Source organism: Mastacembelus armatus, chromosome 13, assembly GCF_900324485.2.
Source record: "Mastacembelus armatus chromosome 13, fMasArm1.2, whole genome shotgun sequence".
In the NCBI taxonomy this organism is placed as follows: domain Eukaryota; kingdom Metazoa; phylum Chordata; class Actinopteri; order Synbranchiformes; family Mastacembelidae; genus Mastacembelus; species Mastacembelus armatus.
The window spans coordinates 19,140,704-19,154,856 of record NC_046645.1 but is presented as its reverse complement, the minus strand read 5'-3'; the positions used below and the strand labels follow the sequence as shown (position 1 = coordinate 19,154,856).

Here is a 14,153-nt window from a genome sequence, read left to right as displayed (position 1 = left end):
CCCTAGTAATCAGATCCAAAGCTGTTTGCATGACAAAATCAAACATCCCACACTGGGTAAAGGGCATTATTGCAGAACTCAGTTTACTGTAACACAGATATCTCTTACTGATATAAGAAAATACCAGAAGCTACAACTTTTAGATCCTGACATTGTCACAATAGCAAGAAATTGCAGAACAAAATCTTTAAAATATTAATATTTAAAAAGTTGTATCAGAATCTGACACTGACATAATGTATACAGCACAATTACTCCATCATAATTAGTTAATAGGAAATATGTACACCTAGTCATACTCTTGCAGTATTTAATTACTTTTAAAAACAGTGTCAGAGATGTTAGAGCAACCACTGCTGTGTTTACCCCCTTATAGGAGAAAAACCACTGGTACTGTGCAAACTGAATGGTAAATTGTTGTCCTACAGAATGCCTTCTTTTAGTTTGCACTTGAAATGACAAATAAATTTAACATCATAATTATTTAATTTTAATAGCTCTCAGCTTTAGACACTATTAGCATACAACTTACAAATTATTTATTTTGGATTGGTTTTAAGAGAGGGTTGTGTGATGAGTGTGGGTGTCTGTGTGTATCAGGGGGAGGGGGATCTGTGTCAGCAGCTATTTAACAGACCCTGACTAAAGGGTTCATCCTAGTCAGTCATGGGTCGTCCTGGGGTTCAGATCTGGACATGGACACTGTGTGTCTTAAGCTGGATGTGTGGGGAGCAAGTGTTGGCAGGACCGTAAGTTTCCCTGTACTGTCTGAAATAATAATATGAGGTTGTGTTTTATGTTTGTAGTTTTAACTAATTTTCATGAATATTGTAGCAGTTGATCAACATCAGATCCAGTGACTAATAATCTTTGTGGATATGTGTCTGCAGACAGTACATGGTGGCTGTGCCTGCATTTCTTGAATCTGGAGCTGAAACCAAATTCTGTGCCAGTCTCCTGCAGCCAAATGAGCCTCTGGTCATGACTGTTAGTTTGACATCTGAAGGAAACAACTCAACCCTCCTCAAGCAAACATCCAGTGAAGAGTTTCATATCTGTGCTCAGTTCAAGGTCAGCTGCTGAAATAGGATGTGATTCATTTTTCTTTTCCTGAAACATTTTTGAAAATACATGTGGTGTCAGGGAGCCCATACAGTATCATGCACATGCAGAGACTATTGTCCGAAATATCTTTTTGTCACAGGTTCCTTTAGTGAAGAAACAAGAGGTGCAGACATTTGAGGTCGAGGTACGAGGTGACACATTTTACTCAAAAGAAGTCAGGAAAGTTATGATCAAAGTCTATCAGCCGATGACATTTGTCCAGACAGACAAACCACTCTACCTCCCTGGACAAACAGGTACACACATATACTCTGGCATTGGCTTATTGACACAGTATTGTACTACTAAATAAGGACATTTTCAGTATTTAAAAAGAAATTAGTGTCATGGAAATATGTAAGATTAGAGGTAAACTTATATGGCAGGGTACATCCTGTAAAAATCACCAGTCTTTCACAGGGCTGACATAGAGAGACAAAGACACTCACATTCACACCTGCTGGCAATTTAGTCACCAATTAACCTAACCCAACCTCCATCATGTGTTTGGACTGTGGGAGGAAGCCAGAGTACCCAGAGAAAACCGTCAAAGAGAAAACATACAAACTCCACACAGAAAGGGCCCAGGATAGAACAGGATTCAAATCCAGCACCTTCTTATTTGAGGCACCAGTGCTAACCACTCATGCATGCCTCTTGTAATTTTTTTATTTTTATATTTTTATTTAATCAGCAAATAACTCATTGAGACTAAAAATCTCTTTTGCAAGTGTCCTGGCCAAGACAGCAGCAATACAGAGATCAGTTATAAATAGACATTTTAACCATTCATCCATAAAACACGGTGCAAAACATCACAATAAAACATACATGCAATACAATGTACCAACAAGTGTAGTCTGCAGTGCTCTTAAAGCATTGATTAGTTATAACATCTACAACCAGAATTTCCAATTAACAAGTTATGCAATCTTTCTTTGAATGTATTTAAGGAGACCGGCTCCTTTAATTTTAGAATGCAACCATAAGGGGGCTTAATTCAGTGTCTTCATGTGCCAGTCCCAAGTCCAGGTAAAAGCAGAGGGTTGTGTCACGAAGGGCATCTGACATAAAATTTAAGCCAAATCAAACATGCGAATAACAAATATGACTTCCATACCATATCGGTCGCAGCCCAGGTTAACAATGACCACAACTGGTGCTGTTGACTTACAGGGTGCCAGTGGAAATTGGACTACTGTTGGTCGAAGAAGGAGAGGAGGAAGGCGTGTTCATAGGCAAAGAGAGAAGAGGAAGGGCAGGAATGTAGGACTTAGAGTTGGAACTTTGAATGTAGGGACTTTGTCAGGGAAAACTAGAGAGTGGGCTGATATGATGGAGAGAAGAAAGGTGGATATCTTGTGTGTTCAGGAGACCAAGTGGAAAGGTAGCAGGGCCTATAGATTTGGAACAGGGTTCAAGCTGTTTTATCATGGTGTGGATGGAAAGAGGAACGGAGCTGGAGTTATCCTGAAGGAGGATTTTGCTACGAATGTTCTGGAGGTGAAGAGAGTGTTAGATAGGGTGATGAGTCTGAAGCTGGAAGTTGAAGGTGTGATGTTGAATGTTGTCAGTGGTTATGCCCCACAGGTAGGATGTGAGTTAGAAGAGAAGGAGAAATCCTGGAGGGAGATGGATGAGGTGATCCAGGGTATCCCTAGTGGTGAGAGAGTGGTGATTGGAGCAGACTTCAACGGACATGTTGGTGAGGGAAACAGAGGTGACGAGGAAGTGATGGGTAAGTTTGGTATGCAGGACAGGAATGCAGAAGGACAGATGGTGGTAGACTTCGCAAAAAGGATGGAAATGGCTGTAGTGAACACATTTTTCCATAAAAGGGAGGAGCACAGGATGACTTATAAGAGTGGAGGCAGGAGCACACAAGTTGACTACATCTTGTGCAGATGTTTGAACCTGAAAGAGATCAGTGACTGCAAAGTAGTGACTGGGGAGAGTGTAGCCAGACAGCATAGGATGGTGGTGTGTAGGATGACTCTGGTGGTGAGGAAGATGAAGAGGACAAGGGCAGAGCAGAGGACCAAGTGGTGGAAGTTGAATAAGGAAGAGTGTTGTGTGGCTTTCAGGGAGGAGCTGAAACAGGCTCTGGGAGGTCAGGAGGTTCTTCCAGATGACTGGACAGCTACAGCTAAAGTGATCAGGGAGACAGGTAGGAGGGTACTTGGTGTGTCATCTGGAAAGAGGAAAGCAGATAAGGAGACTTGGTGGTGGAATGTGGACTGTTCAGGACTGTGTTAAGAGGAAAAGTTTAGCTAAGAAGAAGTGGGACACTGAGAGGACAGAAGAGAACAGACAGGAGTACAGGGAGATGCAGCATAAGGTGAAGGTAGAGGTGGCAAAGGCCAAACAAAGGGCATATGAGGATTTGTATGATTGGTTGGAACTAAGAAGGGAGAGGTGGATTTGTACAGGTTGGCGAGGCAGAGAGACAGAGACGGGAAGGATGTGCAGCAGGTTAGGGTGATCAAGGACAGGGATGGAAATGTGTTGACAGGTGCCACAAGTGTGATGGAAAGATGGAAGGAATACTTTGAAGAGTTGATGACTGAGGAAAATGTTAGAGAGCACAGAGTAGCAGAGGTGACTGTTGTGGAGCAGGAAGTAGCAAAGATCAGTAAGGATGAAGTGAGGAAAGCATTGATGAGGATGAAGAGTGGAAAGGCAGTTGGTCCTGATGACATACCTGTGGAGGTATGGAAGTGTTTAGAAGAGGTGGCAGTAGAGTTTTTGACTGGGCTACTTAACAAGATCTTGGAGAGTGAGAGGATGCCTGAGGAATGGAGGAGAAGTGTACTGGTGCCCATCTTTAAGAACAAGGGAGACATGTAGAGTTGTGGAAACTACAGAGGAATAAAGGTGATGAGTCACACAATGAAGTTATGGGAAGGAGTAGTGGAGGCTAGGCTGAAGTCAGAAGTGAGCATTTGTGAGCAGCAGTATGGTTTCATGCCATGAAAGAGATACCACAGATGCAATATTTGCTTTGTGAATGCTTATGTATGCTGATGCTGATGAGAAATACAGAGAAGGCCAGAAGGAGCTGCATTGTGTCTTTGTAGAATTGGAAAAAGCGTATGACAGGGTGCCGAGAGAGGAGCTGTGGTTTTGTATGAGGAAGTCTGGAGTGGCAGAGGTATGTTCCAGTGGTGCAGGACATGTATGAGAGCTGTAAGACAGTGGTGAGGTGTGCTGTAGGAGTGACGGAGGAGTTCAAGGTGGAGGTGGGACTGCACCAAGGATCGGCTTTGAGCCCCTTCTTGTTTGCTGTGGTGATGGACAGGCTGACAGATGAGGTTAGACAGGCATCTCCGTGCACCATGATGTTTGCAGATGACATTGTCATCTGTAGTGACAGCAGGGAGCAGGTGGAGGAAAACCTAGAGAGGTGGAGGTTTGCTCTGGAAAGGAGAGGAATGAAGGTTAGGCACAGTAAAACAGAGTACATGTGTGTAAATGAGAGGGACTCAAGTAGAACGATGAGGTTACAGGGAGCAGAGGTGAAGAAGGTGGAGGATTTTAAGTACCTAGGGTCAACAGTCCAGAGCAACGGAGAGTGTGGAAAAGAAGTGAAGAGATGTGAGCAAGCAGGTTGGAATGGGTGGAGGAAAGTGTCAGGTGTGATGTGTGACAAAAGAGTGTCAGCAAGAATGAAAGGAAAGGTGGACAAGACAGTGGTGAGACCAGCAATGTTGTATGGTTTAGAGGAGGGACAGTGAATACATTGGTAAAAGGATGCTGAGGTTAGAGCTGCCAGGAAGGATGCCTAGAGGAAGACCAAAGAGGAGGTTCTTGGATGTAGTGAAGGAGGACATGAGGATAGTTGGTGTGGGTGTGAAGGATACAGAGGATAGGGTTAAATGGAGGCAGATGATTCACTGTGGCGACCCCTGAAGGGAGCAGCTGAAAGGAAAAGAAGAAGCTCCTTTAATTTTAGATTGATTTGCAAACTGTTCCAGGCAGAGGGAGCAGCATATTTAAAAGCCTTCTTTCTCAGCTCAGTTCTTATTTTAGGAACAGACAAAGAAATCTTCTGACCAAACACTATAATTATTTGAATTCTGACCTGAAATACCTAGCAAGCAGACCTAAGACCCATTTTTAAATAAATACATACTTAATCTGCAAGTGGATAAATCAGTCCATTTAACACATGCATACAGAGCTGAATGATGAGTGAGAACTTTGTAATTTGTTATAAATCACAGAGCACCATGATAAACAGCATCAAGGCCACGCAAGCACTGGCAGCAAGCATTCCTATGAACAATGTCACCATAAACCAGCACAGACATGAAGGTAGTAGCAATAAGTTTCTGTCTCGCCTCAAAAGAAAGACAAGATTTGATCTAAAAGCTCAGTTTCAGTCTTTGTACAAGCTGCTGGAAATGTGAAGTAAAAGAAAGTGACTCAGTTCAATTCAGTTCAATTCAATTCAATTCGATTTTATTTTTATAGTGCCAAATCACAATACAATCACCTCAAGGCACTTTACAAAAACAAAAAAACCCAACAAATCCCTTATGAGCAGGTACTTGGTGACAGTGGAGAGGAAAAACTCCCTTTAACAGAAGAAAAAACCTCCAGCAGAACCAGGCTCAGTTTGGGCGGCCACCTGCCTCGACCGGTTGGGGTGAGTGGATAGAGGAGAGAGAGAAAAGAACAACAACAATAAACAACAAATAGGAACTGCAGATTGGTGGGGCAAGTAACTGCACATCAGCAATATACAGCTCCAGGACCAGGGACACGTGCAGAAGGTACAGAGAGAGAACAGAGAGAGGGAGAGAGAGCACAAAGTTAGTGACATTCAATGGTGGAATGGACATGTGAGGAGGGAGGAAAGGAGGAGAGGGGAAGGGAAAGTTAGGTTAGGGGAGCTCAGTGCACCAATCGTCCTCGGACAGTTTAGGCCTCTAGCAGCATAACTAAGGGATGGTTCAGGGTTACCTGAAGCCAGCCTTAATTATACGCTTTGTCAAAAAGGAAGGTTTTAAGTCTAGCCTTAAAAATACAAAGAGCGTCTGCCTCCTGAACCCAGACTGGGAGCTGGTTCCACAGGAGAGGAGCTTGATCGCTAAGCCAGATACTAGAGATAAATTTACTAAGTCTAATAAAGAGGAGTTAATTAATGGCATAGTGTCTTTCAGCAATCTAGTTGGGATGGGGTCTAAGAGACACATTGATGATTTGGATGAAGCAACTACTGATGTGAATTCAAAGAGATCTATGGGAGAGAAGCAGTCTAAACATAACTCAGGTCTTATAGATGATTAAAGAGCTACTGTATTAGAAGATTCATCTATCGCAGCTATCAGGAAGCATCTGATGAATTTTATCTCTAGACAGACTCATCTATTAAAATCCCAAGATATCTATACTCAGACACTGATTCGATGACATGACCATAGGAAGTGGCGATCAAAGGCAGGTCCATAGGCCTTGTCTTTGCTTTTGAGAAGATCATCAGTTTTGTTTTATTTACATTTAAAACCAATTTTAAATCCTAAAAATGTAACTGCACAATATTAAAAGCACTTTGCAGCTGAGTAAGAGCCACAATAAGTGTGGATGCTGAAGTATATCATATGCTTTAAAATGAGCTAGCATTGGTAATGTTTTGAGTGATGTTATTGATATAAAGAGTAAATAGGAGTGGTCCTTGAACCAACCCTGGTGGTACGCCCTTAGTAACAGTAACTGGATTGTAAATTAGACCCTTTGTTTGTACACACTGAGTTCTTTGTGAGAATTAATTTTCAAACCAGCTGACAGATTGGTGTGATTCCTGCCAAGTCTCTGCTTTAATAGTGTATGATCAACAATGTCGCAGTCTTTGGAAAGATCAATGAAAAGGGCTGCACAGTGTTGCTTATTGTCTAGACTGTCAATGAGATCATTTTACTTTTAAAGCTAAGAGTGTTAACGTTTCTAGTGTCATTGTGATTGATGTTGCTTTGTCCGACCATTTTTGTGTCTTTTTTGATTTGTCCATAATTCCCAAAGATGCAACTGGACCTACACTTGTTCAAAAAAGACATATAAATGATAAACCAGGAAACTGTTTATGGAGATGATTAGGTTTGAAAATACCTCATTTGGTCACATTGAAGATTTGTTGAATTCATATACTTCAGGCAAAAGCCACCGTGGAGAAATGATGACTCGGTCAGGGCACAGAAAAGGGAGTGCCGGAAGGCTGAAAGAAAATGGCGTAAATCAAAGCTTAAGGTTCATTATGATATTTATAAGCAGATGTTGTGTGTGTTCAATGAAACTCTACGTAGAAAGAGAGAAATGTATTTCTCTGAAATCATCAACAACAGCAGTAACAACTCACGTGTCCTGTTTGCTACAGGGAGTAGGTTAACAAACCCTCCGTCTCCATTGCCACTGGAACTAATTTCAACATCTAAATGTAATGAATTTGTATTATTTTTTAATGATAAGATTCAGGGTATTAAACAAACAATAAATTCCACATGGCAGATACCAACTCTGCAGCCATCCAGGAAACACTTGGTAGAACTGACACACTTTACACCAGTAAATGACATAACAGTTGAAGAGATCATCTCCAGTCTGAGATCATCCACCTGTTGCCTTGATGTTTTACCCATTAGATTTCTGGAATCAGTACTAAGCAGTTTGTTACCACAACTCACTCAATTAGTTATTAGTTAATAACTCATAACAGTCCTGAAAATTGCTGTCATCAAGCCCCTCCTGAAGAAGAGTAGTCATGATGTTATGGTACTGAACAACTACCGGCCCATATCAAACCTGCCGTTTTTAGGCAAAATCTTAGAAAAAGTTGTTTACCAACAACTTACTGACTTTCTCATGCTAAACAACTGCTTTGATGATTTTCAGTCAGGTTTTAGGCCCCATCACAGCACTGAAACTGCCCTCATCAAGGTGACAAATGACATTCGTCTGAACACCGATGCTGGCAGAGTCTCTGTCTTCGTACTGCTGGATCTAAGTGCTGCTTTTGACACAGTGGACCATGTGATCCTGTTACAAAGATTAGAGGACTGGATAGGCATCTCTGGTACTGCCCTTATATGGTTTAAATCCTATCTTGAAGACAGGAAGTATTTCAATGAAGTTGGTAACTGTGTCTCAGACCAAATGGCGGTGACATGTGGGGTCCCCCAGGGGTCCATCTTGGAACCCCTTTTGTTAAATTGTTACATTTCCTTTAGGACAGTTAATATGCAGCAATAATGTGTCCTACCATAACTATGCAGATAACACTCAGATTTACATTTCACTCACAGCTGGTGAATATGAACCAGTCGATTCACTGTGCCGCTGTATTGAACAGTTCACTCTGTGGATGCAAAACAACTCTCTCCAAATAAACAGTGACAAGACTGAAATAATCATCTTTGGGCCTCAGAAACAAAGAGAAAGTGTCAGTAGTCACCTCGAGTCTCTTTCTCTAAAATTTAAAAATCAAGTTAGAAATCTAGAAATCAAAAATCATTACTCCTTTTCTGTAAACTTGCCTTGCCTTGCCTTGCCTAAAGCTGCAATGGTTGTGCTATGTGATTTCCTAAAACCAGACTGAAAAACATAAAGTATTGTTTTCAAGGAATTCCTTGAGCTGCTGACTGACAGGTTTTTCCAGAACCTTGGCCTGGACAGATAGTTTGGAAATGGGATGGTAGTTGTTAGGGTCAGTAGGGTCACCTCCTTTGAAAAGAGGGAGAACAAAGGCTGATTTCCACATATTTGGAATTTCAGTGGTGGAAAGAGACAAAAATATATGTCAAAGGAGATGCAGTAAGATCAGTCGATATCCGTAAAAAATAAAAATCTAATATATCAGGACCGGCTGATTTAAAAATACCCACAAGCTCTATGCACCTCAGAAACAGTAAAAGGAGTAAAACAAAAAGCAGACTTTGCAGAAGTGAAGGTGAAAGTGACTTTGTGGTCAAGTATAGTGACCCATACCTCACCTCAGTCGTGGTATTGAAGGTGAAGAGAGCACTTGCTATTCACTCCTCCCCACCGACAATTCTTGCCGGTCCTGTGACTTGAACCCGCAACTTTCAGGTTTACAAGTCAATTAGACCACGACTGCCAGGACATCTGGCTCAAAAATACCAGCACAACCATGAGTGGGATGTAAAGACTCGAACATGGCATCTGAAGATATGAAGTGCTCATGCCAAATCAAACAACATGAGACTGAGAATATAGGTCATGAGAAATTATTTGTATTGTATTTGTATTTGTGTTGCAGAATATCAACAGAAAGAACAGATTATAAGGACAGGAACCCAGACCATGTTTTTAATGGAAAAGAAATCAGCCTATATGAAAATATTCAGTACACTGTATATGAATAAAGTACAGTTAGCATAATGTATGTGATAATATTAGCATGTCTGAATTATGGCCAATTATTTGCTACACAAATGAAGAGTGCATAAACCAATAGTGAATAATCCATTATTCTACCCTATCTAACCTGTAGTTTTAAAAGAAATAATGTCTGTCTAGAAAATGTTTGTTTCGTTTAACACGACTGCTGCTGCAAAAATCATCAAGTCATCTCTATATTGTCTCAGTGCATTTCAGAGTTGTAACACTGGACACCAAGTTCAGACCTGTCAATCGACTGGTGAGTGTTTGAACTGTCACTCCTTTCTAAGATTTCACATAAGTCACAGTATTAATGATTGTTTGTCAGTGAATGTGGATATACACAATGGGCAGTATAGTTAACCTTAATACAAATTCTAACAGTTAACATGCATTTAACCAATTTCACTGTCTGTCTCTAATCAATGAGCCCAAGTCATTATTGATTGTGTTGGACTTTTGCAGTAAACACACTGATTTTAAAACACCAGGGCACTGACTGCTCATTAGCACAGTACCAGTGATTTCTTCTAAAAAGAAAAATGTCTAACTCCCTTTCCCATTGGACAGTGTTTGATGCAGAATAAACCAACCTCTCTGGTAACTCTTTTCTTTTTCTTTTCTTTTTTGCAGTACAGTGTCATTGAAATGGAGGTAAGAAAATATCCACACATCAGTTTATTTAATTTTTTTTCTTCTAGCGTAGATAGTGCAACATCAACATTTTTTTAATTGTGGTTTTGATCCTTGTGACTCTATATAGGAATAAGAGAGTATTGATAATGGATGGATGGATGGTTCTGATGTCAGTTTTACAGTTCAATAATGTATACATTATTTTACATAAACAATTTGACAAAGTACTTTAAATTTGACTATTGCATTTGTAACTCACATATAGTATGTTCTGTGGCTGGATATTTTACAATAAACAGCTTGAACGAGGCATTTGTGTCAGAAAGCATCACAAAAAACATCACATAATGTACAGTAAGTAGTACCAGAAAAAAATTCATCCTTGACTTTGGAAATTTAAAAAATTGATGATGATGATTTTTTAGAAACCAAATGTTCTTAAATATGTAGATCTGTCCCTTATTTGTCCTAAACTAACATAATGTAGCTTGACAAAAAGATTTTAACTCAAGGCCCACTTACTGTCATTATACTTGTCAGGTGTTAGCACCTTGATCTTCCTCAACAGGTGGAGTTTGATTATTTAGCATAAACAAACAGCAGCCCAAGACAAGACTATGCTAAATCATTACACTATCCAACTTGAAGTAATTTGAAGTCATGTTGATGGAGGAGAAACAATACACATCATGATACCACTGTCTTTCTGTGTGATATATTTACACAGTGTTAAGGGCTTTCCTATTCATGCCCTAAATGCATGTTCGTTCACATTTATTTTATTTAACAGGATGCTAACAATAACCGGATTGGACAGTGGCTGAATGAAACATCCAACAGTAAAATATTGCAGCTTTCTTATGATTTGAACTCTGAGGCCCATGAAGGAACCTACAAAATCAGTGTGTCTATTGGTGAAGATAAACTACATCACAGCTTCAAGGTGGAGAAATATGGTATGTTGTAACTAATAAATTCCTTTTCTATCCATCTTTAACAAAGCATGAATGGCAATAACTGTGTTTTGTTCCTAGTTTTGCCTAAATTTGAGGTAAAAATAGATGCAGCTGATGAAGTAAGTGTTGGCCAGGAAGAAATCAAATTTGAAGTATGTGCAAAGTAAGTAAAAACCCTTTAACATTTTACAAAGTGCACACTCAAAGAATCAGACAGATCCACTTGTGAGTGAACAAGTCCTTTTCAGTGACCTTGTTTTGTTTTATTTTCATCAGATATACATATGGACAGTCTGTGTCAGGAAGTGCTAAAGTTGAGATGTGCCGACCTATTCTATCCTATATTTATAATACTGGGGTAATCATTCCTGATCATTCACGTGGAGTCCCAGACGTAACTGCCCCGTGTCACCTTGAGACAAAGCAGGTATAGTTGCTATAGCAACAGTCTCATCTTTCTGCTGAAATAACATGCATGTATAGGTGTACCATATACCTGTACAGTGTGTATACTGTACCAATATACTGTGCATATTTTATACTACATTAGAAAATACAGCATATATTATCTATCCCCTTTCATTCTAATCTGCAGATTGAGAATTACGTTTTTGATCAGTAAACAGTAGTTGTGAAGGTGTTTTTCTCAGGTACCTTTAACCACATTCAGCCTTCACCAGGAGATCCAGTTTGTTTAGTTAAAGCAGGCAAAATATTGTGGTCCAAGTTCCTGTTAACAGCTGTTCTTTGATGATCAGTGATGGGCAGCTTGTTTTTAAATATCAATGTACTGTTGAAGCAGGAGCATCTTCTGATTTATTTTGGTAATCTGTCTCAATAGCAGAATCAGCTTCATTAACCAAGTATGTATTAAAAACACACAAGGAATTTGTCTCTAGTACAGTGAGTGACTCACAGCTATCGCAAGAAGACCATATATATATATATAAAATTTCCCTTCTCACCCTATGGGTGGTGTGTGTGTGTCTGCCTCAATCTCGGGTCCTCTACCAGAGGCCTGGGAGTTTGAGGGTGCTTCGCAGTATCTTAGTTGTTCCTAGCACTGCGCTCTTCTGGACTGAGATCTCTGATGTTGTTCCTGGGATCTGTTGGAGCCACTCTCCCAGTTTGGGGGTCACAGCCCCGAGGGTGCCGATTACCACAGGGACCACTGTTGCCTTCACCTTCCACATCTTTTCTAGCTCTTCTTTAAGCCCTTGGTATTTCTCCAGCTTCTCATGTTCCTTCTTTCTGATGTTGCTGTCACTTGGGATCGCTACATCTACCACTACGGCTTTCTTCTGCTGTTTGTCCACCACTACTATGTCCGGTTGGTTAGCCATCACCTGTTTGACGGTCTGTATCTGGAAGTCCCACTGGATCTTAGCTCGGTCATTCTCCCTCACCTTTGGAGGTGTGTCCCATTTTGACCTTGGGACCTCCAGCCCATACTCGGCACAGATGTTCCTGTACACTATGCCGGCCACTTGGTTATGGTGTTCCATGTACGCTCTGCCTGCTAGCATCTTACAATCTGCTGTTATGTGCTGGATTGTCTCAGGGACATCTTTGCACAGCCTGCACCTGGGGTCCTGCCTGATGTGGTAGACCCAGGCCTCTATCGATCTTGTGTCAGGGCCTGTTCTTGTGCTGCTACGATTAGTGCCTCTGTGCTGTCTTTCAGTCCAGCTTTTTCCAGCCACCGGTAGGACTTTTCGATATCAGCCACTTCTTGTATCTGTCGGTGGTACATGCCGTGCAGGGGTTTGTCCTGCCATGATGGTTCTCGCTCTTCGTCCTCTGCATCGGGCTTCTGTTGCCTGAGATATTCACTAAGTATTCCATTGCTTGGGGCCATCTTCCTGATGTACTCATGGATCTTGGCTGTTTCATCTGGCTCTGACGCTCACCAGTCCCCAGCCTCCTTCCTTCCTCTTAGCGTACAGTCTCAGGATGCTGGATTTGGGGTGAAGTCCTCCATGCATTGTGAAGAGCTTCCTTGTCTTGACATCAGTGGCTTCTGTGTCCTCTTTTGGCCAGCTTATTATGCCAGCGGGGTATCTGATGATTGGCAGGGCGTAGGTGTTGATGGCTTGGACCTTGTTCTTCCCATTTATCTGACTTCTTTGGACTTGCCTTACTCTCTGTAGGTATTTGGCTGTGGCTGCTTTCCTTGCGGCTTCTTCTTGGTTCCCATTTGCCTGTGGGATTCCAAGGTACTTGTAGCTCCCCTCAACATCCGCTATGCTGCTTTCTGGGAGTTCAACTCCTTCAGTCCTGACAACCTTCCCTCTCTTTGTTATCATTCGACCACACTTGTCCAGTCCGAATGACATTCCAGTGTCGTTGCTGTATATCCTGGTGGTGTGGATCAGTGAGTCGATGTCTCGCTCAGTCCTGGCATACAGCTTGATGTCATCCATGTACAGGAGGTGGCTGATGGTTGCCCCATTTCGCAGTCGGTATCCGAAGCCCGTCTTATCGATGATCTGGCTGAGGGGGTTCAGGTCTGATCTGCCTGGTCTTACAGTCTCGAGTGACCGCTTTATCCACCAGTAGTTGATGTTTTGCTCCCCTGGTGCTCCTTGGTGGTGGAATGTATTTTGTGGCCAAGCATCTCAAAGATCACTGTTGCCGTGGTGTATATCAGCTTGTTGGTCTCGGTGATGGTCACAGTGGGGATTGTTTGTAATGCTGCATTCACATCTTCTAGTAGACTTTCAGAGAGTACTTCACTTAGTCTTGGTAACCGCCTGCGGAGGTTCCAGCTGTTGTGTGCTGGATTGTGTGTTTGGACCCCAAAGATGCCCTCTACCTAGACCCCAGCCACTATTGATCTTGTGCTCAGGGCCGGTTCTTGTGCTGCTATGATTAGTGCCTCTGTGCTGTCATTTTCCATCCACTGGTAGGTACAAACCGTGCAGTGGTTTGTCCTGCCATGATGGTTCTTGCGCCTCTCCCTCTTCGGGATTCTGTTGTCTGAGATATTCACTAAGTATTCCATCGCTCGGGGCTGTCTTCCTGATGTACTCATGTATCTTTCCTGTTTCATCTTGGATGGTG

At 41.7% G+C, this 14,153-nt stretch overlaps 1 protein-coding gene across 1 annotated transcript in view; it reads left to right on the top strand.

The window, feature by feature from the left end:
* The first annotated feature begins 666 nt into the window (after positions 1-666).
* Positions 667-14,153, top strand: part of LOC113136443 (alpha-2-macroglobulin-like) — a 31,450-nt gene continuing 17,963 nt past the window's right edge. The window contains exons 1-8 of the mRNA XM_026317286.1: positions 667-749; positions 891-1,071; positions 1,205-1,361; positions 9,705-9,757; positions 10,132-10,152; positions 10,925-11,090; positions 11,169-11,253; positions 11,367-11,517. Of these exons, the coding sequence (XP_026173071.1) occupies positions 667-749; positions 891-1,071; positions 1,205-1,361; positions 9,705-9,757; positions 10,132-10,152; positions 10,925-11,090; positions 11,169-11,253; positions 11,367-11,517 (897 nt within the window). The remainder of the gene's footprint in view (positions 750-890; positions 1,072-1,204; positions 1,362-9,704; positions 9,758-10,131; positions 10,153-10,924; positions 11,091-11,168; positions 11,254-11,366; positions 11,518-14,153) is intronic.